General features: G+C 47.2%; 2 protein-coding genes across 3 annotated transcripts in view; one reads left to right on the top strand and one right to left on the bottom strand.

The window, feature by feature from the left end:
* Window positions 1-2,529: 2,529 nt before the first annotated feature.
* Window positions 2,530-18,271, top strand: Tubb6 (tubulin beta 6 class V). Its single transcript, XM_070029614.1, has 4 exons — window positions 2,530-2,637; window positions 2,878-2,986; window positions 5,084-5,194; window positions 16,853-18,271. Exons 1-4 carry the CDS (start codon window positions 2,581-2,583, stop codon window positions 17,917-17,919), a joined length of 1,344 nt encoding a protein of 447 aa, XP_069885715.1. The 5' UTR covers window positions 2,530-2,580; the 3' UTR covers window positions 17,920-18,271.
* A 2,472-nt stretch (window positions 18,272-20,743) lies between these two features.
* Afg3l2 (AFG3 like matrix AAA peptidase subunit 2) overlaps window positions 20,744-22,489 on the bottom strand; it is a 50,795-nt gene continuing 49,049 nt past the window's right edge. For both annotated transcript variants that reach the window (XM_070029612.1, XM_070029613.1), the window contains one exon: window positions 20,744-21,555. In XM_070029612.1, coding sequence (XP_069885713.1) covers window positions 21,298-21,555 — 258 coding nt within the window. In that variant the 3' untranslated portion in view covers window positions 20,744-21,297. The remainder of the gene's footprint in view (window positions 21,556-22,489) is intronic.

Genomic DNA, 22,489 nt, shown 5'->3' with positions numbered 1-22,489 from the left:
CTGACACTTGTAATTCCTAGCTACTCAAGAGGCTGAGATATGAGGATCAAGGTTTGAAGATAGCCTGAGACTCTTATCTTCATTTAACCACAAATAGCTAGAAGTGAAGCTGTGGCCCAAGTCGAGAGTCTCTACCTTTATTGAAAAGGCCACACTAGAGTGCAAGTTCTGAGTTCAAGTCCTGGGATTGGAATGTGTGGAGTGTGTGCCTGTGTGCCCCAAGATGATTCCTTAAATTCTGAATAAAAATTCTCCCGCCCTGTGCTGCTGTCTCATCATGGTGTAGGCGGCAGGCTAAGCGGTCTTAGGAGGCTCTGAAAGGTCAACTTATCCCTGTGAAACCAGTTCAGGTTACAACAGAGGTCCTGGAACCACCTTTAACTTACCCCTGAGACCAACTGAGAACCCCAGATGCAAATTTCAGCCTAAGGAAGAGATGGCTGCCATAGTAAACTGTAGAAGGTTCTAGAAAGTGGATACTGTTCCCTAAACTCAAGTAAGCCATGCTGAAGAGAAAGTCCTTCCGGGGAGGCACAGGCCCCTCCATTCCTGTCTCCCACCCTAGACTCAACCTTGTCAGACAGGGCAAGGTAGCATTTAATGTGAGTTAGTAATTACAGTACACTGAATCTGGAAATGCACAGCCTAAATAAGGGTGCTGTACACCTAGTAAAAGAACTCCATAAGCTGGGTACCTGGTGTGAGAGGCCTGGGTGAGGCTGTTGCCCTGGGATGTCACCATGTTTCCACAGTATGTCATTATAGTCTCGCTAGAGAGACCTAGGGACAGGGAGAAGTCAGAAGAGTAGCACTGAGATGGAGAATAGGGACCAGTGAACCAAAAGATCTCCAAACTTGGAACATTTGAAAAACTCTAGGAGAAAAAATCTTGAAGTCTTCTGCCTCTTTTCCATTAGGAGACATTAGGATTTTCTAAATGTTTTCGTGTGTTTATAAAGAAACCCTGGGCAGATTACAAAGCATGCTTACTTCCTTCATGAGAGGTGTTTCCACTGGGGGTGGGCAATGCATTAGGACATTTCCAGATCCCTGAGCTCAAAGGGCTCCCAGGAGGAGTCTGGGGTACCTCATTCACCCATTATCCAGTGCTCAAAATTGCCCTGGTGCTGGGCCAAAGTGGCTCAAACCTGTATTCTTCAAGAGGCTGAGAGCTGAGGATTGCAGTTTAAAATCAAGCTGGGCAGGAAAGTCTATGAGACACTATCTCCAATAAATCATCAGAATGCAGAAAGTGGAGCTGTGACTCAAATGGTAGAGAGTCCGATATGTGCACAAAAGGGCAAGCAAAGGTTCAAGCGCTAGTAAGGATGAGAAAAAACAAAAGGTCTGGAAGAGGAACTCTAGCTCGGGACTCTTGGCTTTCATGCAGCAGATTGGCACATTTGTGCTAGGAGTGGATGACAGGAGCCTTGACAGATGGAGTTCCTCACCAACTAGAGTTCCAGGTGTCTGAGTGGAACATGCTTACCAGGCTGGTAAACTGTCCTTAGAGGACATCGAGAGGAAAGGGTTCAAAGCCAGTCTAGGCGGGAAAGTCTGTGGGACACATCTCTCATTAACCACCTAAAGCCTGCAAGTGGAACTGTGGTTCGATTAGTTGCTACAGCCTTGAGCAAAAATGCTCTCGGACAGCGCCCAGGCCCTGAGTTCAAGGGCCGGCGTGTACACACGCACGCACACACACACATACACACCCACAACACATACAACACACAAGACACAACACATGCACACACACAACACATACAACACACAATGCACAACACACGCACACACACTACACCACAACACATGCACACACACCACACACACACACCACACGCACACACATACACAACACATACAACACACAATACACAACACACGCACACACAACACACAATACACAACACACAACACATACAACACAATACACAAGCACGCACACACAACACACAACACACGCACACACATATACACAACACATACAACACACAATACACAACACACGCACACACACGCACACACGCCCGCGTGCCCACAAAAAGAAACGAAAGAAAAGTGGGAGATGGGAGGCTGCGTGGACCGGGGCTCCTATTCAGACAGCCACGGAGTCACTCGGCGGCCCACGGTTCAGATGGTCCCTGTCGTCCGTGGAGACGCGCGCGGGGTTCGGCGGCGGCGGCCCGGAGACACCCTGAGTCGCTCCTAACGCTCCTCCACGCCCCGGCTCCGCAGGGCTCCCAGGACCCGGCTGCCCCCGTGGAGCCAGGCTGGAGCCCACCCTCGGGTGAGGGACCGGTACCACAGCCCCCGACCCCTGCCCGCGAGCGCCCAGCCCGCAAAACGGGGGAGAGCGAGATCCGGGCCTCCGCCGGGCTCCCCCGGCTCGGGGCGCCCAGCTGTCGGGTCGCTGCTCCCGGGCGCCGGGCACGGGGCGGGGCGGGCGGCAGGCCACGCCCTCCGCCGTGGTCGCGGGCGGGGGCGGGCGGGGCGGGGTCCCGCGCCGGGCGCCCGGCCCGCAGTCGCCGCCGCCGCCGCCGTCGGGAGAGCCAGCAGCCCGTGGCAGACGCGCCCGTCATGAGGGAGATCGTGCACATCCAAGCGGGCCAGTGCGGAAACCAGATCGGCACCAAGGTGGGACGGGGCGGGCAGCGGGCCCGGCCTCCCCGCAGACCCTCGCGGGCCGCGCGCGCCGCACGCGGGGCCCTCGGTCCTCGGAGCCCGGGCGCCCCCCGCGCGGGACCCTGGGCACTCGCTCCAAGGAGTGGGGTGCGGGTCCCAGCGGGCGTCGCCGCCGAGCGGGGCGGGCGGGGCGGACGGGGCGGACGGGGCCTGGGCTTGGGTCTGACGGTCGGTCCTCCGCGCCCTTCCTAGTTCTGGGAAGTGATCAGCGATGAGCACGGCATCGACCCCGCCGGAGGCTACGTGGGCGACTCGGCGCTGCAGCTGGAGAGGATCAGCGTCTACTACAATGAGTCATCCTGTGAGTAGCGGCCTGCCCGGCCTCTCCCGCCCGCGCCCGGCCGCGCCTCGCCCGGACCCCGCACCCCTCCCCCCCCCGCACCCCAGCCGTCCCAGAGCCCGGCACCCCTGTCTGTCCCCTTCGGGACCTCGATCGTGCCCCGCATGGACTCCGCCCGGGCCCTCGTCCTCCCACGCCCGCCCCCAGCACACCGAGTCCGGACCCCTGAGGACATCCCAGCCTTCACCGCCTGTCCTCCCGGGGAATCTGGCCTCCCCCTGTACATCCCCCGCCCCCAGCCTTCCTTCCGCCAGGACCCCCCCGGAACTCCCGGACCCTGGCCCAAAGCCGGGCAAGTAGGGGACGCTCCGGACCCCGAGCTCTGGGCGATTCGCTGGGAGAAAAGTCGTCCGGGGTTGGAGCCCGGTGCCGGCCACTCCCTCGCTCCCCCCGGGGCGGGAAATCGACTTCGGTTGAATTCAAACTTCGGGAAGCAGCCTATCCCGAGGGTCTGAGCTCTTCACCCCACACCACAGCGGGGTTGAGAAATGCAGTTACTGGGTGGTGGCTGCCTTTATTTTTCTTGTTCATTTTTTAAAAGAATGGAGCGAAACCACAGAATGGAATCTGTAGCAGGCTCCTTAAGACAAACAATGATCTTTCCTCCTACTTGAGATCTGTCTCTCTTCTTGGGGATTCCTAGCTAATATTTCCAAGAACATTCTGGTAAATGACTTTTCCTGGTGCTTTGCTGACACCTAAATAGACCTGACACTCAGCTGTGTGGAAAGAATGCAAAAAGTCCAGGTGGCCCTGGGTAATGTAAAGGAGTTTAGTTAAATTTTGTGCTTTGTATCCACACTTGAGATAGCATCACTCTGTCTGTCCCATCTGTCTGTCTCTCCCCAACCCCTTTGCACAGTGACTGCATACACTCTACAACAAGTTTTGTAATAAATGTGGGGCATGTCCCTCACAAGACAGCAAAACAACACACTGGAAGAACACCCAGAAAATGACAGGTGCTGCCCTGGCCCCCACCTTGAAACATGTGCCCAGAGATAGCCACTGGTCACAGGGGTTTGGATTCACCAGGCCTTTCACCTTCACTTGCTGACTGTCCTGGGAAGCCCAGTATACACAAATCACAGTTGTTCATTTAAGTAGCTGTGACCAACGGTTTAGACACTGGGACACAGCAGATGGAATTTCTAGGTGGCACCAGGGGAAATTCCAGTGCATACTGCACTTCCTGTGGCTTCACAGAGTCTACCCACACCCTTTCCTCATGGGGGGGTGTGGGCTACACTTCCTATGTGGGATCCTACTTACCCCATCCTCCCTGGGGCAGCTGCTTGCCCAGCTGTCATGAAATACTACACAGAAACACTTCTTTGTATGAGTGCCACCACTGGGGCTTGAACTCAGATCCTGGGTTCTGTCCAGTAGCTTTTTTCTCCTCAAAGCTGGCACTGTACCATTTGAGCCACAGCTCCACTTCCAGCCTTTTGCTGATTAGTGATTGTCTCATGGACTTTCCTGCCTTGACTGACTTTGAACTGAAATCTTCATATCTCAGCTTCCTGATTAGCTAGGATTACAGGTGTTAGCCACCAGAGCCCAGCTAGAAACACTCAATTTTATACAAGAGGGTATCCAGTGGGTGGTATCTGGCAGGAGGTGTATACACAGCCTGCAGCTGGGGTCCATGCATGTGTGTGTGTGTGTGTGTGTGTGTGTGTGTGTGTGTGTGTGTGTGTGTGTGTGTGTGTGCATAAGGGAGGTTCCAAAAGGCAGAATGTCACAGCATCATGCCAACTTGATGTGGCATGTGGCATGAATCTGTGACAACAAACTCAGTTTATATCCACACAGCTAAAAAGGAAATATTGCCCAAAGAAAAGAGAACTGGAAAATATAGTACTCAGGAAGTAGTCAGAAGACCTGAGTTTGTATCCCACCTCTTCCTGGGCTGATTTCTTATCCCAAAGTTAAGATTCTGTAATCCTGTGAATCTTAGTACTTCTCTGAAAAGACAGATCCCTTTCCAGACAGTTCTAGCTGTGGGTTGTTCTAGAAATCTTGAAGTAATGGTTGGATTTTTTTTTTCTCCTCTAGCTCAGAAATACGTGCCCAGGGCTGCCCTGGTGGACTTGGAGCCAGGCACTATGGACAGTGTGAGGTCTGGGCCTTTTGGGCAGCTCTTCCGGCCTGACAACTTCATCTTCGGTAGGTTCCATCTTCTTTCTTTAAAAAAAATAAATGTTTTGCTTTTCACGCTTGTAATCCTAGCTACCCAGGAGGCTGAGATCTGAGGATCACGGTTCAAAGCCAGCCCAGGCAGGAAAGTCCATGAGACTCTTATCTCCAATTAACCACCAGAAAACTGGAAGTGGTGCTGTGGTTCAAGTGGTAGAGTGCTTGCCTTGAGCTGAAGAGCACAGGCCCAGAGTTCAAGCCCCACGACTGACAAAAAAATAAAAAATAAAAAAAAATTCATGTGCCACACTTAAAAACATCACAAGATTGGGAAAATTATAAAATGGAAACCAACAGTCACATTTACCTACCCTCAGCCATGCTAATCACACAGGGAGGTTGCACTTAATGCTGGACTTTTTCTTCTGGAAAGTAACTTCCCCATTTGTAAATGACATTGTTACACTGATAGTTCTTGGTTCTTTGTTGTTTGTTTGGTTGTGATGGTACTGGAGTTTGAACTCTACTACTCTACACGCTGTACTCTTAACAGCTCTTTTAACAGCTCTTTTGCATGGGAAATTTTCAAGATAGGGTCTCACCCTGCACTGAGATTGTCCTTCCTATTTCTGCTTAGCCAGATCTCTAGAAGAGAGTAGTACTGCATGGCATCTTTTTCTTGTTTTCGTCCTCCCCTCCCTGCAAAATGCCCTGATCTCTGCTTCTTATGTAGGTAGGATTACAGACTTCAGCCATTGTGCCCAGCTCTGCTTGAAAAACAAAACCTGAGAGACAGTTTTAGACATTAGCCATTTTCTTTTCCTCCCTCATTATAAAGCTATTTCACCTTTATGTTTTGATTCTTACGTTTGTCATTTTAACTTTATTGTGTTTATACTTTTCTTTCTTTTTCACTAATCTGCAGACGGTTAGTTGTACTGTTTCCTTTTTATTTTTATTGATTTATTTTTTTTTCAAAGTGGTTAATAGAAATTTATTTAAAAAATTGATTTTCTATTCCAGGACATGCAGACAGCCAGCTACCTGCAAATGAAAACATACTTTAAGCCACATTTCTTGGTTTGAAGTTCAATTGTTTCAAGTTGAATTGTCCTTAAGAGAAAGCACTGTTTCCTTTTTAAAGGCTGACACAATATGAGTTTTGCTTTATCCTCCCTCCATCTAAGCAGTGACCATGAAACCTCTGTCTGCAAACTCCTGCAGAAAATGACAGAATCAAATGAAGTGGTCCTATCAGATGACGGCACATTTGAAAGTTTCCCACCTGACAGCTTCTTTTTTGTGCCAGTACTGGGACTTGAACTCAGCACCTGCTGAGTTAGCCTTTTTTTATTAAACACTGCTGTTCGCTTTTTTGCTCAGTGCTGGTGCTCTTACATTTCCAGCTTTTTTTTGCTGGTTAATTGGAGAGAATGCTCTAATTTATCTGCCTGGCTAGCACAATCCTCAGAACTCAGCTCCTGAATAGCTAGGACTACAGACATGAGCCACTGGCATCGGGCTCAAATTTGATTTTAATGTAGTTCACATTATTCTCTAGATTATCTTTCTGTGTGTGTATGTGTGTGCACGTGTGGTTCTGGAAATTGAACTCAAAGCTTCCTGCTTTCTAGTGTGGTATTCTACCACTTAAGCCATAATCCTACCCCCCCCCCCCCGGCCTTTTTTTTGTCATTTGTGGGGCCTGAACTCTGGGCCTGGGCGCCGTCCTTCAGCTCAAGGCTAGTGCTTTACCACTTGAGCCACAGCACCACTTTGGGCTTTTTCTGCTTATGTGGTGCTGAGGAATGGAACCCAGGGCCTCATGCATGCGAGGCAAGTGCTCTACCACTGAGCCACCTTCCCAGCTCCTCCTCCCCCCTTTTTGCATTGGTTATTTTCAAGGTAGAGTCTTGTTTTATTATGCCTGGCCAAGCCTGGGATGCAGGCTTCCTATTAGTGCTTCCCTGTGTCACTGGGGATGATGGGTGTGTACCACCACACCTAGCCAGTGGTTGAGATGGAGTCTCAAACCTCTATCACCTGATCTCTGCCTCCCAAGTAGCTAAGATTACAGGTTTCAGCCAGTTTCAAAATGATCACTTTAACTTTTTTTGTGTGTGTGGTATTGGAGTTTGAGCACTTGAGTCACTCTTTTTGCTTTTAATGTTTTTAAAATATGGAGTCTCCAATAGAATCTTAAACTTTTTTCTGTCTCTGCCTCCAAGTGGCTAGGCTTGCAGGTGTGTACCACCATGCATGTTTTTGTGATAGGGTCTCACTGGCTTTTGCTCAGGCTGGCCTCAACCCCTAAGATTATCTGTCCCCGCTCTGGGTAGCTGGGATTACAGGTAATGCCACCATATCCAACGCCACTGTAACTACTGAGTAAGACACTATTTAGAGGGAATATATATACACACATACAGACACATATACATGTTATGTATATACATGTACACACATATGTTATATATACATGTAATATATACATGTACACACACACACATATATATATGATCAGTAGAAATACTTCAGTCAACAAATACATCTCCCATAGAACTTAAATATCACTTCTCTGAAATACTTGGGCCCTGAAGTGTTTCTTTTTTTTTCAACTTGGATGATGCTAAACACAAATTTATTTATGTTTCACATGCACCTCATGCAGAGCCTGAAAGTCATTTTCAATATTTTTAGAGTATCTGCCTAAGATTAGGTGGAGTTTCAGATTAGGAATGTTGAACCTGTACCTGAGAAAGGCAAAGTGTCTTCAGAGGCAATGTGGACATTTTTAGACTAAAGATGTGATGGTACAGAAACAGAATCCATCATGGAGAATTTATATACCAGCACCTTCCTCAGAAAGCACAGGAAGACAGTTCAATTCTAGGTAAAAAATAAAAATAAAAACAGTATTGTTATCTTAACCACTGCTGAGAGAAAACCATGGGAAACTTACCAGCATTTCCTGTGTAGCTAAATAGCTTTTCTAGAATATATGTAAAACCTCTAGTTCAAACTCACCGAAAATTATAGAAGCAGCCAGGCACCAACATCGCATGACTATAATCCTGGCTACTTGGGAGGCTAAGATGAGGAGGATTGTGGTTCAAAGTCAGCCTGGTCAGGAAAGTCCATAAGACTGTTATCTTCAATCAACCACCAAAAAAGCAGAAGTAGAAATATGGCTCAAGTGGTAGAGCCACCAGCCTTGAATGTAAGAGCTAAGGGACCACTCCCAGGCCCTGAGTTCAAGCCCCAGGACTGGCACACATGCACACATACATATAAAAATGTTAGAAGCAAAGCTCATAAGTAAATAAAATATTTAGGCTGAGTGTCGTGGCATTTACCTGTAATTCCTGCTACTTAGGAGGTGGAGGAAGAAGGATCACTGGAGATCAGCCCAAGCAGAGTGAGTGAGTTTCTATCTCAAAAACAAAGTGCAAAGTAAAAGGGCCATAGAAAATGCTTAATACAGGGAGATGGCTGTGGCAGCTGATCAGAAACACAGGAGAAGCAAGCATGCCTGGCCGGTTACAGAGCTAATGATTTTAAGGGCTACTATATAGGGCCTTCAGGCTGGATGTTCTCCTGAAGGGTTTACTACTTCCGGATTGCAGCACAGCTGGGGACCAAGCCTTCAACACGTAGGCATTTGGAGGACTTTCAAGATCCAACTATAGCATGCTGCCCCTCTCCAGGGTCCATCTGACAAGGGACAATGCCTTTAGTCCATCTCCAAGTGGCTTCAGAGTTTCAGCATTGCTTGAGAGCCTGGGTCTGATGTCTCCTCTTAAAATTGAGGCATCTCTTAGCTGTGAGTCTCTGTAACAATGGAAAGAACAGCCAGATGCTAGTGGCACATGTCTGTAATCCTAGCTACTCAGGAGGCTGGGGTCTGAGGATTTTAGTTCAAAGCCAACCTGAGCAAGAAAGTCTGTGAGACTCTTGTCTCCAATTAAAGATGCAAAAGCTATAAGTGAAGGTCTGTGTGGCTTTACAACTTGAGTCACATCTTAACAAAAGAGCTAAGGGACAGCACCCAGGTCCTGAGTTCAAAACCCAGAGCACTCCCCACCCCATACAAATAAATAAATACACACATACATACAATATCAAAAGAACAAGTTCCATACTACAGCCCAATATTTTCTGGCCCCACAGCAGTGTCTGAGGACCATTGATCTGCTTGTCTCTGACACCAAATAGTGACATTCTTTGTCTATTCCAAAGGCTTGTTCTCAGCTCTGGTAGAAACCTGATTTGGATAACAGTTTCATATTCTGTGTTCGGAGGAGGGAAAGGGCTGGCCTCTCCCTGTGAAGGTCAGAGCTAATATTCACTTCCTGAGTGCTTGTGGACGGGCTTGTTTAGGATTCACTGTCGCACCCTGTTGGGGCATTGGCAGCTGACTTCAGCTCAGTACCTTTGGTGTTTCAGTTGCTTCTTTGAGCTTCTTCATCTTTATGGTGAGGGGTGGGGGTGGAGTTTGGTAGTTGAGCCCTTGCCTGCATATAGGAGTTCATCTCAACATGATGAAAAGAAAGAAAAGCTTTTCTGTCCATTACATGAAGCTGCCCAGCCCTCCAAGCTCACAAGATCACAGGGACCATAGTAGGGCCTCCACCTCCAATAAAATGTGCATCTTGTTCAATCCCAGTTTCTTCCTCTGAGGGTTAGTCTAAAAGTTTACCTAAGTTAAAAGGCTCAGTTTCCTCAAATGATATAAAATATCATTTGAGAAAAATTAGATTTTGTTTTTCCTCTGGTACTGATATTTGAACTCGGCCTCACAGAACTACTTGCTTGGCTGATACTCTAACCACTTGAGCCATACCTCCAGTCTGGCTTTGTGCCAGTTAATTGGAGATGAGCTTTTCTGTACTGGCTGGTTTTCTGATCTCATCCACCTGCCTACCTGAGATGGCATGTGCATACATACCACCTCACCCAGCTGTTTGTTGAAATGGGGTCTCAACTCTTTGTCTGCTGGCCTCACAGTGATCCTCCCAATCTCCAACTCCTGAGTAACTAGGATAACAGTGTGAGCCACCATACCTACATTATTCTTTGTCTATGGGAGGTAAAGGAGTCCTAGATCTTGTATTCAGGGCTTGGGCACTGTCCCTGACCTTTCTTGCTCAGGCTAGCTCTCTACCATTTAAGCCTGTACTTCCAATTTTTATTTTTCTTTTAGGCAGTTTGACTCTTTATTGGCAGAAGACGTTTCCTATTTATAGCATTCTGAAATACCACCACAGATTATTTCAACTTTTTGCTGGTTAATTAAAGCTAAGAGTCTCATGGACTTTCCTGCCTATGCTGGCTTCAAATGCCAATCCTCAAATCTCAGCCTCCTGAGTAGGTAGGCATGAGCCACCAATGCCCAGCTATAGTATTTTCTTTAAGAGCAAAATTTGTTACCTGATGAGAGAAACTGCTCCTTATTACTGGATATTGAAAGTCAAGAATTAATTACACATTATGTAGTTATTAAAAATTACAGCTCAGAAGCAAGGTACTGGTGGCTGTAATCCTAGCTACTCAGGAGCTGAGATCTGAAGATCATAATTTGAAGCCATCCTGGGTAGGAAAGTTCTTGGGATAAACTCCAGTTTATTACCAAATAGCCAGAAGTGGAGGTATGGCTCAACTGGTAGATTGCTAAACTTGATTTAAAAAAAATAATCTCAGGAGCCGGGCACCGGTGGCTCATGCCTGTAATCCTAGCTACTCAGGAGGCTGAGATCTGAGGATCACAGTTCAAAGCTAGCCTGGGCAGGAAACTCCATGAGACTCTTATCTCCAATAAACCACTCGAAAACCGGAAGTAGTGCTGTGACTCAAGCGATAGAGTGCTTGCCTTGAGCTGAAGAGCTGAAGGATAGCTCCCAAGCCCAGAGTTCAAGCCCCACAACCAACCAAAAAAAAAAAAATCTCAGGGACAGCACCAAGGCCCTGAGTTCAAGCCCCAGGACCCGAAACAAAAAAAGGAGAAAACTGAAAATAAGGGGGCTTTCTAGATGTCCCTATATACCTCCCAAAATATTAAGAATGATACTATATTTGGCATTCAAATTGTCTCTAAAATTGCTTTCTTGAATCTTTGCTTTAGTCAGATATTGCCTATGCTCTTCTTTTCCCACCCTTCTTCCCTGCCTCCCTCCCTTCTTCCCTCCTTCCCTCCTTCCCTCCTTCCTTCCTTCCTTCCTTCCTTCTTTTCTCTTTTGTGCTGGGAATTGTACTCAGGGCCTACACAAGTGCTTTAGCACTGTAAAAAAACTCCCAGCATAATATTTTTTTATGTAGGATATTTAATGTTTTTTTATTGTGCTGTTCCTGGGGTTGAACTCCGGGCCTGAGTGCTTTCCCTGAGGATTTTGCCCAAGGCTAGTGTTTACCTTTAAGCATCAGCTCCACTTCCAGCTTTTTTGCTGGTTAATTGGAGATAAGAGTCTCACAGACCCTGCCTGGGCTGGCTTTGTACTATGACCCTCAGCTCTCAGACTCTTGAGTAGGATTATGGACATGAGCTACCAGTGTCCAGCTAGGATATTTTGAATTTTTTAATGAGGTATACTGACATGGGGATAATTACAATTTTGAAAAATGAACACCATGCCAGATGACAGTGGCTCACACCCATAATCCTAGCTACTCAAAAGGCTGAGATAAGAGGATTTCGGTATGAAGTCAGCAGGGGCAGGAAAGTTCATGAGACTCATCTCCAATTAACCACCAAGAAACTGCAAGTGTTCGCTGTGGCTCAAAGTTGTAGAGTACTAGCCTTGAGCAAAAAAGCTCAGTCCCCCAGTTCAAGCCCCAGGACCGAGAGAAAACAAGTGGAAAAAAAAAACCCCGCAAAAACCACCACCACAAAAAATAATCCCAACCTTTTAAAATTAAAATTTGGGACTTGTTTAAAATGAATGTATTTATTTTGTTAAAAGAGCACATTTGTTGTGGAGAAGGTTACAGCTCCACTTCTGGCTTTTTGCTAGTTAATTGGAGATAAACTCTCATGGACTTTCTTGCCCAGGGTTGCCTTTGAACTTTGGCCTCCTAAGTAGCTAGGTTTACTGACAGGGTGAGCCATGGTGCCCATCTCAATGCAGAATTCTTAAAGTGAAAGCAGCTTTTAGTTTGAGTTTCCAACAACGTGCTTTTCACAGCTCTTTTCTAGACGAATTACTGGTTATCTAGCAGACATGTCAATTAGACTGGGGGAAGAAAGTGGAGGTACAGATTCCCAAAGCTTCATGTATTTGTAGCTTCCTTCTAGAAGATTCAGGGCTAGAATCCAGGAGGCAGGGAGTATGTGGAGACCAAGACTTTATCCTTCAACCCAGAGGAGCTGGAAGATACCAGAGGAAAGACTCAGGAGTGGAGCTGTTGCAGTGCTGGTGGGCAAAAGCTTAGTGATCACAGCCTGGTGTTTAACAAGCAGCAGTCACTGATGAGTGTAACTGCGAACCAGTGCCAGAAGATGTTCAACTTATGACCCCAAATATTTAACTGCTTATGTCTGTTGCTATGAGACAGTGGCAAAATATTTTCGAAGCCATAGCTTCCCCCTTTTGTTAAGGGCAGAGACATCTTGGTAACAAATCATGCTGGGAGAGTTGCTCATATGAGCTGGGAAAGCAGAATGCCAAGTTTCAGAGTCCTGTAACTTACAAGTAGAGCAAGTTTGATTTTTCTGGGTTTGTGTCTGCCCTGAACCATCTGCTATGGTTTCTGCTATTTTACTAAGATGATTCCTCGGCTCTTTTCACAATTCTGTTTAGCCTTTTGCAAAGGTATAAGAGTTTCCCACTGAGTGACAAGTACAAGACTAGCCCTGAGCTGAGGCTAGCTTCAGATATGAAAGTATCCCTGGCTTTGTTCTTCCCAATTTCTATGTTGGGGTGTAGGCCAATTGCTGTCTGCTGGGCTGATAGGGGCTTAGAAAGGACAATGACCAGTTTTGAGTCTAAGGCAGCCAGACAGGCACTGGTGGCTCATACTTATAATCCTAGCTATTCAGGAGGCCAAAATTGAGGTTCAAAGCCAGCCTGGGCAGACTCTTTATCTTCAGTTAACCAGCAAAAAGCCAGAAGTAGAGGTGGTGTGGCTCTAGTGGTAGAGTGCCAGCAGAGGGGAGGGTGATAGAGAGAAAAAGGGGGAGGGAAGAGGGGGGAGGTTTCACTGGGCATTTTAACCCAGAGAATCTGAGAATCTCCTTGTTCATAAGGGAGATTATCTACATCCTAGGTGTGCCAGGGTCCTGTGAGAAAATGAGCTAAGGAAGCTGTACCCTGAAAGGCTGGAGTGGTGGCTGCCACAGCGTATGAAGCAGGAGCAGGCACGGAAGCCTCTGTGCTGCTGTGCCTGTGGCCTTGAACAGGGGCATTGAACAGCCCATGGGACAGAGATCATGCGTGGAAGGCCACTGTAGTTAGCTTCAGGTGACCATTCTGCTCTCCAGAACTTAACTATAGAAATGCGTTCTAATACACTTTTATTGCAAATGGAATAAAATGAACATTTTAGTGTAATAACATTCAGTGACATGCTTAATGTTTTCATTATAAAGTGAAAGCAGAGCACGCACATGTGCTATCTTGCCAAGTGAGACTCAAGCATATATGAGAATCTGGGAACGCCCGGCCCGTCTAAGGATGGCCCCTGAAGTCTCATCCCATGGGATGGTTGTACATGTCCACACAAGCACACGGCACATTTGCTATGACAGCAAATGCCTTCCCACTGCACGTGTCCTATATAGCCCTTTCCCACTTACCCAGGACACTTAATCACTTCCCTAGAGGCATGTTTTTGTATCGTAATTTTCCCTTGATTCTCATAAAAGTGCATCATTGTTAAGTGAAAATTTTATAAACAGCACAATTTGAAGTGATCCCAGCCTGCAGAGAGAGCCTGGTTTTCGTTTTGTTTTGTTGCTGCTACTGAGGCTTGAATTCAGGGCTTTGGTGCTATCTCTTAGCTTTTTCATTCAAGGCTGGTGCTCTGCCACTTAAGTCACTGCCTCACTGCAGCCTAGGTTTTGAAAATTGCATTTTAATTTTTATTTTTGTCCTGTAAGTTATGAGGCTTGAACTTGGGGCCATGAGCTCTTCCTTGATTTTTCCAGCTTGAAAAAAAAAAAAAGTGGCATGATTGTTTATGCCTGTAATCCTAGCATTTGGGAGGTGCAGCCCAGAGGGAGTTTGAGGCCAACTTGGGCTATATTGTGAGACCCCATCTCAAAAAAACAAACAGTTGGCGCATATTTGTCACCCTTGCTACTCAGGAGGCTACAATCTGAGTTTCATGGTTGGAAAACCAGCCCAGCCAATCTGTGAGACTCATCTGTAATTAACCACCAAAAATCCCGAAGCGAGTCTATGGTTTAAGTGGTAGAGTGCTGGCCTTGCGCAAAAAGCTGAGGGATAATGCCCAGGCCCTAGTTCAGGCCCAAGGACTAGCATGTGCATGCACACAAGAGAGAGAGAGAGAGAGAGAGAGAGAGAGAGAGAGAGAGAGAGAGAGAGAGAGAGAGAGAGAGAGAGAGAGAGAGAGAGAGAGAGAGAGAGAGAGAGAGAGAGAGAGAGAGAAAGGAAATAAAGAAGAATAAGGGAAAAAAGCCATAAAGATAACTTTTGCTTAGATCCCATTACAGGATTCAAAAGGAAAAAAAGACACTGAGTTAAAAGATGATTCCCTTTCTCCTTCAAGCTGGGTTTTTACGCCCAGGCTTTTTACAGAGTTAACCACTGCAAGATTCTGTTTCTTTGGAAAACTGTTTTCTGCACATGTGTAGGGACGGCTCCTTGAATGCACTGTATTGCCCTGTTTGGTATGTGGTCTCCTAGCTTCAGCTGCGTATTTAAAGCTTTTCCATCAGCCAGAGCTGCTTTTGCTTGTTACTAGAGAGAGAATTTCTTAGCACAATCACCATCATGGATGTCATTTTGTACACATGCAGATTTATCTATCTATAAAAACTAGGGTATAATTGCTGAGCCCAGGGGAAATCATTTTATTTATTTACTTTCATTTTATGCTGGTTCTGGGTCTTGAGCTCAGGGCTTTGTGCTCTTGACTAACTTTTGCTCAAGATTGACATTCTACCACTTGAGCCACAGCTCCACTTGTTTTTTGCTGGTTAGAGATAAGAATCTCATGGACTTTCCTGCTCAGACTGGCTTTGAACTTTGATCCTCAGATCTCAACCTGTTGAGTAGCTAGAACTATAGGCATGAGCCCCTGGTGCCTGGTTGGTTTTCCAGTAATTAAGAATGAAAAGAATTGATGCCAGATCTTGTCTCATCTCACAATACTTAATTCTCACCTTTGTTTAAATGAACTAATTGGAAAAAGTACATACTAATCATAAGAATTTAAAAATAATTTCTCACTAGATTTATCTTTGATTTTTATATCAATTCTGTTGAATACATTTAACAAACTATGATGACTTTTTGACGTGGTATTGGAGTGTGAAATCAGGGCCTTGTGCTTAATAGGCACTCTACCACTTAGTCTACCACTTAGTCTACCACTCTACCACTCTACCACTTCTCTGGGTGCAGGCCTCAAACTTCTATCCTCTTACCTCTGTCTCCTGCATACTTGGGATTATAGGCATGCATCATTGTTTCCAATACATCCTCTTTTGTTTTTAATTTTGTTTTTGAGATAAGTTTTGCTACCTTTGTCTGTTTTGGCCTCAAACTCTTCATCTTCACATCTCTCCTTCCAAGTAGCTAAGATTTCAGGCATGTACCACCAGGCCCAGCACATGCCAATATTCCACCTATAAACTCAAGAGATCTGATGGTTATGGTTCAATGCCAGCCAGGCAGATAAATTCTCCAGACTCTTTAGCTCCAATTTACCAGCAAATGCCAGACGTAGAGGTTCAAGTGATAGAGTAACCACCTTGAGCAAAATAGCTTAAGCAAGAGTGTAAGGTCCCTGCCCCCAAAAGAAAAGAAAGAAAAAGAGAAAGAAGAAAGCAGAGAAATAGGGAAGGAAGGGGCTGGGAAGGTGGCTCAGTGGTAGAGCGCTTGCCTTGCATGCTCAAGGCCCTGGGTTCGATTCCTCAGCACCACATAAGCAAAAAGAAAAAAGCCGCAAGTGGCGCTGTGGCTCAAGTGGTAGAGCGCTAGCCTTGAGCTGAAGAGCTGAGGGACAGTGCCCATGCCCAGAGTTCAGGCCCCCCCCCAAAAAAAAAGAAATAGGGAAGGAAGGAAGGAGAGGAAGGAAGAAAGGAGGAAAGGAAGGAGAGAACGATTTTGCAAGAGTAATTCTGGATGATGCAGGAGGGAGGGCTCCATTCACACTTGTGTAAAGTATTTCTGATTTGAAAAGAAAGTATTTGTAGGTCATCAGGTTGTGGGTCCCTTGTCTGAAAATTCTTGAGGAGGGGCAGGAAGTGTTTCGTATCTCAGGATATTCGGATTTGGGACCATTTGCAAATACATGAGGAGGTGCCTGGGGTAGGAGCAGGTCTGCCTGAATCCTTGTATGTCTCTCCTGCCTCTTATTCACCCAGCCTGCAGGTAGAACTCTGTGTGGTCTGTTTAGAGTGTGGGTGGCGTCCTTTCCACGGCCACTTAAGAAGTACCCCCTGGCCACCATGGCGAGCTCCCAGAGCGCCCCCCCCCCAACTCACCGGGCCTCTTGCTGGTCTTGCAGGGCAGACGGGCGCCGGGAACAACTGGGCGAAGGGCCACTACACGGAGGGCGCGGAGCTGGTGGACTCGGTGCTGGACGTGGTGCGCAAGGAGTGCGAGCACTGCGACTGCCTGCAGGGCTTCCAGCTGACGCACTCGCTGGGCGGCGGCACGGGCTCGGGCATGGGCACCCTGCTCATCAGCAAGATCCGCGAGGAGTACCCCGACCGCATCATGAACACCTTCAGCGTCATGCCGTCGCCCAAGGTGTCGGACACGGTGGTGGAGCCCTACAACGCCACCCTCTCGGTGCACCAGCTGGTGGAGAACACGGACGAGACGTACTGCATCGACAACGAGGCCCTGTACGACATCTGCTTCCGCACCCTCAAGCTGACCACGCCCACCTACGGGGACCTCAACCACCTGGTGTCGGCCACCATGAGCGGCGTCACCACGTCGCTGCGCTTCCCGGGCCAGCTCAACGCCGACCTGCGCAAGCTGGCCGTGAACATGGTGCCCTTCCCGCGCCTGCACTTCTTCATGCCCGGCTTCGCGCCGCTCACGGCCCGGGGCAGCCAGCAGTACCGCGCGCTCACCGTGCCCGAGCTCACCCAGCAGATGTTCGACGCCAAGAACATGATGGCCGCGTGCGACCCGCGCCACGGCCGCTACCTCACCGTGGCCACCGTCTTCCGCGGGCCCATGTCCATGAAGGAGGTGGACGAGCAGATGCTGGCCATCCAGAACAAGAACAGCAGCTACTTCGTGGAGTGGATCCCCAACAACGTCAAGGTGGCCGTGTGCGACATCCCCCCGCGCGGCCTCAAGATGGCCGCCACCTTCATCGGCAACAGCACGGCCATCCAGGAGCTGTTCAAGCGCATCTCCGAGCAGTTCTCCGCCATGTTCCGCCGCAAGGCCTTCCTGCACTGGTTCACCGGCGAGGGCATGGATGAGATGGAGTTCACCGAGGCCGAGAGCAACATGAACGACCTGGTGTCTGAGTACCAGCAGTACCAGGACGCCACCGTCAACGACGGGGAGGAGGCTTTTGAAGACTACGAGGACGACGAGATCAACGAGTAGGGGTGCCTCCCTGTCCAGTCACGAAGATAGGCCCCTGTGCACCATGGCGCACTGGACTTTTAAGTAAAGGTTGTTGGTGCAGGTCTCTGCAAATGCCATCTCTGGAATAAAGAATTGCCAGCCCTACCTGATCGGTTCAGACTAGGGGCATTTTGTACTAGAGGACTTGAAAGCAATCACCAAGGGGCCTTAAGGGCTGAAGAAAGAAACCCCACTTCCACTAAGTATCCAGCTGGGGAGTTAGGATGTTTTCATCCTTGGGGATGAAACCCGAAGCCAGTGCTGTGTTGCCTTATTTGAATATGCAATATGGGCTTTAAAACAATCTATCCATAATAAAATGTTAAATCAAGTTCCTTGTTGCTTCAGCTGTGCACTTACTTATGGCAAAGAAGTTCATTTGTATGGTTACCGTGGCAAGGCTGGTGGCTAGGCTCTCCCTCAGCTGCACCTACAGCTCTCTGAAGGAATAGTTTTTGCTTTCGTGCCAGTACTAGGCCTAGAACTCAGGACCTCAGTGCTAACCCTTTTTTTTTGTTTTTGTTTTCTCTCTCAAAACTGGCACCCTTAACACTTGAGCCACAGTTCCACTTCCAGCTTTTTTTGGTGGTAAATTCGAGATAGATTCTCATAGATTTATCTGCCTGGGCTAGCTTTGAACCTCCTTTCTCAGACCCCAGCCTCCTGAATAGCTAGGATTAGTAGGCATGAACCATCAGTGCCTGGACCGTGTGTGTGTGTGTGTGTGTGTGTGTGTGTGTGTGTGTGTGTGTGTGTGTGTGTGTGTGTGTGTGTGTGTGTGTGTGTGTGTCACAGCTCTGCTTCTCACTTTTGGAGATTAATTTTGGAGAGAAGTCTCACAGACTTTTCTGGCTTTGAACTATGATCCTTAGAGCTCAGCCTCCCAAGTAGCTAGGATTACAAACATGAGCCATTGGTGCCTAGCTGGAAAACTTTTCTTAGGTCTTTAAGGGTGGCAGCCAAAACTTTCCTGAGCTGGGAAGTAGTACAAGTAAAAGACCAGCCCATTTGCTTATTCATCTCTGGAGTCCAAACCCTAGACCTCACATGCTACATGCCTAGGCCTTCCTGTGTACAGGTTTGCACCACCACTTAATCCTCCAGGCCAGGTCCCCAAGAAGTGCCACTCAGCCTTCTAGACAGCTAGGAGCATGGGCTCCTTGGTCCTCCGTGGGCACCGAGGCTGCTGTGGGAAGCCAGGCCTGGCTTCTAGAGGCTGATGTGCTCTTTTGTCATCCCCAATTTAAGGTTCCATAGCTGCAACTTCTGTGACTCAAGTCAGATTTCACAGGAAATGACCATGTTAGTTTCACTAGTAGTTGGTATAAACCTTACAGTGGTAGTTCTAGTTTCTTCCTAGCCTCCTTGCCAAGTTAGCTATTAGCATGACTCCTATTGGAGAATGAGCCTGATTGCACCTATCACTTATAGTGGAAGCATCCATGTTAGTGCGATCTGCATTTTGCTGCCATCCTGAACAACATAGTACCTCCCATTGTCCATCTACATGACATACCAAGCAGAGTGCTCTGACCTCTGCTTTGTCATTTAGAGCCAAAGTTGCCTACAGCATGAGCAGAAGGCTTCAGTTCTCAATGATTCTTAAGCCATCATGACACAGCATCATGACGAGGTAAATGAATTTTACAGAAATGTGTTGTGATAGCAGTAAATCCAGCTAATCTCGTATGTATATGTGTATGTGTGTATACATGCTTTTTTTTTTTTTTTGGGTCCGGTCGTGGGGCCTGAACTCTGGGCCTGGGCGCTGTCCCTCAGCTCTTCAGCTCAAGGCTAGTACTCTACCACTTGAGCCACAGTGCCACTTCCAGCTTTTTTTTTTTTTGCTTATGTGGTGCTGAGGAATCGAACCCAGGGCCTCATGCATGCAAGGCAAGCGCTCTACCACTGAGCCACCTTCCCAGCCCCGTGTATATATGCTCTAAAACTTGAACCACTTCAGTGCCTTTTCTATGTGTGTATACTACTAGGGCTTGAACTCAGGACTGGGGCATTGTCCTTTAACCTTTTCTCTCAAGGCTGGCATTGTACCACTTGAGCCACAGCTCCATTTCTAGCTTTTTGGCGTTTAATTGAAGCCAAGAGTCTCAGACTTCCCTACCCATGCTGGCTTCAAATCACAATCCTCGGATCTCCGCCTCCTGAGTAACTAGGATTTTAGGCATGACAACTGGCACCTGGCTCATCAGTCCCTTTTAAATTAGTTATTTTTTTGCCTCATGTTTCCTCAGTTTGCTTGATCTTGACTTGCTGACGTGAATCATACCTTCAGCCTAGCCGCTTGCTGGTTATTTTGAGATGGAGTATGTGGTCTTATACCTTTGATGATGATGCCTTCTAGATTTCAGCTTACTGAGTAGCTAGGATTCCAGGCATAAGCCACCAGGCAACTAGCTCCACCAGTCCTTTTATGGGTTGGTTATTTTTGATTCTTTTTTTTTGGGTCGGTTGTGGGGCCTGAACTCGGCCTGGGTGCTGTCCCTCAGCTCTTTAACTCAAGGCTTGCGCTCTACCACTTGAGTCACAGCACCACTTCCATTTTTTTCTGCTTATGTGGTGCTGAGGAATCGAACCCAGGGCCTCATGCATGCAAGGCAAGCACTCTACCACTGCGCTACCTTCCCAGCCCCAAGGGTTGGTTATTTTTGAAATAGTCTCACTTTATGCCCAGGTACACCTGGACTGCAATCTAGATTTCCAAGAGCTACCCTCCAGGGAGAAAGAACTGTTAGTTCTGTCACTATTTTCTAAAAGTAACCCCAGCATACACACGCCTTGTGTATTCAGGAAAAAGTACAGGGTTTACCTTTATTTCTGTTGTAAAGAGCCATATTTACAGAATACATTCATATTTTTAAATATGTTACAGTTCTCTATAGAAAACAATCCCATTAAAACAGCAACAAGTGATCTGGGTTCAATCTTTAAAATATTAGGTCAAATCAAAATATTCTTATAAGTATTTCAATTTAATTTCACAGCACATTTGCAGGGAGAAATGAGAAAAACAGGAATGGAGAGGGGTGAGAAGAGAAAACACCCTTCTTCCCCATCATCAAGACTTCAGAGGAACCATCCCCACTGTGTGTCTGTCCATCTACTCAAGCTCACAGATGGCACCACAGACTGGCCTAGGTGGGCATTGCCAGGTGACTGGCCAGACAGGCCAGGGATGGGGGAGTCTCCCTGAGGCTCTGGAAGCTACCCACCACCCCTGCTGATATCTGAGGTGGAGGCCTCCATTCCCAGTACCCTGGGTCAGTGGCTGGCAGGGCTGCCATTCTTGTGAAAGCCAGAGCTGAAACAATGAGCAAATCAAAACCACAGGAGACCAGGCTAAAAAGGCCTCCATCCTTGGATCTGGATGGGGACTTTCTCCCCGACTTTCTCCTCGCTGGGGGGCTCCTCTTTCTCCTTCTCACGTTCTTTGTTCCAGTCCTTCAGGCCCTCTGGTAGAGAAGTGTCCTCATCAAGGCTGCCAGTGCCTTCCACAAATTCTTCATAGGTAGATTTCTCTGCAAATGGTCTAGGGCCCAGGAGTTCTACCATATCATTCTTATCTAATACTTCTTTTTCTAACAATAGAAGAGCAACCTGAAACAGGAACAATTTCCATTAAAACTCTATTCAAAAACAACATTTTTACTTACAGCTGACTTCATCCCAACAAAGAATCTAAGGTAACTGAAAATGGTGTCTTAAGACAAGGTCATATAATTTTAGAATAAGAGATGCAAAATACTAGAGAAAAACATTTCTTGTATGTAAGCGGATACACACATATTTTATATCCACACAATTAAAGATTATATACATGTAATAAAGAGGTAGGAAGCCAGGTGCTGGTGGCTCACACTTGCAATCCTAGCTATTTAGTAGGCTGAGAGCTGAGGATCAAAGTTCAAAGCCAGCCCAGGCAGGAAAATCTTGAGACTCTTATTTCCAATTAACAATCAGAAAACTGGAAGTGGAGCTGTGGCTTTATGTGGTAGAGTGCTAGCCCTGAGCAAAAAAATCTCAGGGACAGACCAAAAATAAACAAACAGAGAAAACAAGCAAGCAAGAGAAAGAAAAGGAAGGAAGGAAAGAAGGGAGGGAAGGTGGGAGAGAGGGAGGGGAAAGTAGGAGATGTTCTTTATTCTAGAAACCATTTGGGATGTACTATTTTATGCAAAAAGGGAAAACTGCAATGTGTAAAGTGGGCTGCATTTGCCTTACATGTAGGCTATTAGCTTGTGGAACCCTTACACAGCAATGGAGCTTCACAAACAGCTGAATGACCCAATCACCCACTGGTTACTCAATGTGGGGCCTCTCATCAGACCAAACCCAAACTTGGAAAGGCCTAGCAGCAGCTGCCAATCATGCAAGTTCTGTACTCTGCTTCCTAGCTCAGCCTGTGCAAGCTAGCAGTCTAGCTGCAGCCTGGCTCTCTGAATCTCTACATCTTTTCCAGTTTTAAGCATTCTGTGCTGTCTTCAGCACTATGTGCTTTTGTGCTCAAAGAAACTGTTTCTTTTCCTTTCCT

This window comes from Dipodomys merriami, unplaced genomic scaffold (genome assembly GCF_024711535.1).
Source record: "Dipodomys merriami isolate MVZ:Mamm:240054 unplaced genomic scaffold, mDipMer1.0.p SCAF_2, whole genome shotgun sequence".
NCBI classification, from domain to species: Eukaryota; Metazoa; Chordata; class Mammalia; order Rodentia; family Heteromyidae; genus Dipodomys; species Dipodomys merriami.
This window is presented reverse-complemented; position numbering and strand designations above follow the sequence as displayed.